The sequence below is a fragment of the Aplysia californica genome, unplaced genomic scaffold (assembly GCF_000002075.1).
Source record: "Aplysia californica isolate F4 #8 unplaced genomic scaffold, AplCal3.0 scaffold00085, whole genome shotgun sequence".
NCBI classification, from domain to species: Eukaryota; Metazoa; Mollusca; class Gastropoda; order Aplysiida; family Aplysiidae; genus Aplysia; species Aplysia californica.
This window is the reverse complement of record NW_004797355.1, coordinates 1,531,591-1,534,431: the sequence shown is the minus strand read 5'-3', so window position 1 is coordinate 1,534,431 and position 2,841 is coordinate 1,531,591. Positions and strand designations below refer to the sequence as shown.

The following is a 2,841-nucleotide window of genomic DNA, read 5'->3' as shown; positions in this document are numbered from 1 at the left end:
AGTAGTAGTAGTAGTAGTAGTAGTAGTAGTAGTAGTAGTAGTAGTAGTAGTAGTAGTAGTAGTAGTAGTTTAGATCTTATTGAAAATTCATACATAATAAATTGATGTATGATTTTTCATTAAACAACAAACACAGGTGTATGAATAATTCGAAGCGGGAATGGGACCAAATGGAAGGAGTGAACTCAAGGATTACAATGTATTAATTAATACTAGTGAACTGAACTGTCGATCCAGGCCTAACCTCCTTGAGTGTACCACCAGATAGCAGTGTAAAGCAGTTCTGTGACGTTTCCTGTGCTTATCCAAGGGAGATTACTTTGAAAATATATCATAGCGGAAACGTGCTATGTTGTGATACTTTTTATTCTTCTAGGCTACGTTTTGCGTTGCACAACTGCCGGATGAAAGTAACCCCATAGATCTAGTCTTAGTAGATCTGGATCTAGTCACTACATTTTTGAGAAAATACAAATCGATTCAGGCTAAATTTAGGCGATGGCTTCCATAGAGAACATTGGAGAAACACTTAGAGATTCAAAACAGCCTCTGAAAGAGAGGTTCCGGGCTTTGTTTACCTTGCGGAACTTGGGTGGTAACGATGCTGTTGATCAAATCACAAGTTGTTTCAACGATGAGTCGGCCCTGTTGAAGCATGAACTTGCATTTTGTTTAGGTCAAATGCAAAATAGTCATGCGATTCCGAAGCTTATAGAAGTGCTGGAAGATAAATCTGAAAACATAATGGTTCGCCATGAAGCAGGTTGGTCTCTAGTCTAGTCTAGTCTAGGTCTAGTCTAGTCGGAAGGACGGTGATCTATTTAGTACTTACTACTTACTACTTTAGTTCTGACTTTAGCACGTTAAATTCTTCAATTGATTTTATTCCCTTTTCCGTAACGAGCGACCACTTTAAAACAAGATCTATCAAATCTAGATTATACTCAATGGCTTCCAAAATCATGACGGAAGACCGAAAACCACTGTTATACCATCTATCTGTTCATGAAAAAAATTACGGTAGTTTGTGCATTTTTAGGCCCAGTCAAAGTTTTGAAGGTCTGAGTCGGGGATGTAGACTTTGGGAATTTAACGTGCTAAAGTATAAGATCACCGGAAGGACTTCCGTAACGAGTGACCACCACATCAAACACAATAAAGAAGAGGCCTAACCCTAACCCAAACCCTAACCCTACCCCTACCCCTAGATCTACCCTACCCCTAGCCCTCAATTCTGCTCCGTCTCATAGTGGTCGCTCGTTACGGAAGTCCTCCCCTCTAGATCTAGTCTCTATCCACTATAACATCATTCATTACCAGATAGTCAATATCAATGTCAAGCGCCATTTGCCAATCAGCGCGATCTTAAGATGGCGCAGAACCATATGATGATCCGCAGAAAGCGCGGCCATCTCGAGATGGGCGCGACGCGCCATTACGTAAACCAACGATTTTGCAAAGTTCACAAACAAAACTCCGAGAATTTAGAATCTATTATCATCAATTTCAAAAATTCTTTTAAAAAGGTTCAAGAGGACGCAAGTATCATTTGCCCCCATAGAATCTACAGCCTTTCTCTTTTGACTTTTTTTGCGTTTCATTTCTAAGTGCTTTGCTTTCCCCTTTCAGTCACGGTTGCCACACTATTTTTCGGTCTCCTGCCAAAGCACCGTTCAAAAACTGCGATCGGCAGATGGCATAGGCGCAATTCTTTCTTGCTTTGCACAATCTTAAGATCGCGCAGCTCTATTTCATTTTCGAAAATAATCCGTAGATGGCGCGCCCATCTCGAGATGGCCGCACTTTCTGCGGATCGTCATGGTTCTGCGCCATCTTAAGTTCGCGCTGATCGGCAAATGGCGCTTGACATTAATATAATATAATGATAAATAGACTAAATTTGACTATATCTGATAATGAATGAGACTAGAGTACTGTCTGGGCATCTCAGCCCCCTAAGAAATTTTTTTTATTTCAATGCTGTGAGAGCCTCAATCGTTGTTGACATATCTGTCTGCCCCGATCAATATCAGTCGTACGACGCACTGTTCTATTATCAGCTACGAGGCTCGAAAGACGAAAAAGTGACTTTCCATGAAATTTTTGTTTTTGGGATGGATCTGGTTTGTCAATATCTCTTCACATCCCAATAGTCAAGTATAACTTGTCCTCATCTCTTTCATTTTTGTCCTTTGCTGCATCTTTTCTTGCTTCAATAAATTTCCTCATCAAATCAGCACTTGCTTCTCCTGATATCAAAGGGTTTTCGAGTCACTCCCAGTTCCTCTGTAATTTGTTCAATTTTTACCCAAATGGAATCCTCTTTCTTCCTGGCCTGACCCTCTTTATCCTCGCTTTCTGGCAAATCAAACACCAGTAAATTTTTCCTTCTCCATGCTCTATCCTCATGTTCCAACCTCTGCTCTTTTACTTTTTCATCCATGAATTTATTCACTGTTTCTTATTGCTTTTACACGCTTCTTTAATATATTGCTTATACAGTCAAACCTGTGTAAGACGGCCACCAATTGTCAAGGAGAAAAGTGGCCGTATAAGACAGGTGGCCGTCTTATGCAGGACTGATCAAGATAAAGAAAACAAACCATTCCCATTTGAGGCCCCAATCGAAAGTAGCCCCTCTATGATGTCTTTGTTGGTGTTGTTGTTGGTTTGTATTTCGTTTGTAATTTTTATTTTGTCGCTGAATTTACACAAGGGTGACAATAAAACGAAATGTATCAGACAAGGAACTCTGAATGCCATGTTAAAACAAACACATGGGTCGCCACCACTCGGAGAACGAGCAACACTTCTGTAACAAGTTCATGTTGACGTCCTTTG

At 40.4% G+C, this 2,841-nt stretch overlaps 1 protein-coding gene across 1 annotated transcript in view; it reads left to right on the top strand.

The window, feature by feature from the left end:
- Positions 1–348: 348 nt before the first annotated feature.
- The window catches only part of LOC101860245 (deoxyhypusine hydroxylase), a 13,588-nt gene continuing 11,095 nt past the window's right edge, over positions 349–2,841 (top strand). The window contains exon 1 of the mRNA XM_005094590.3: positions 349–763. Coding sequence (XP_005094647.1) covers positions 499–763 — 265 coding nt within the window. The 5' untranslated portion in view covers positions 349–498. The remainder of the gene's footprint in view (positions 764–2,841) is intronic.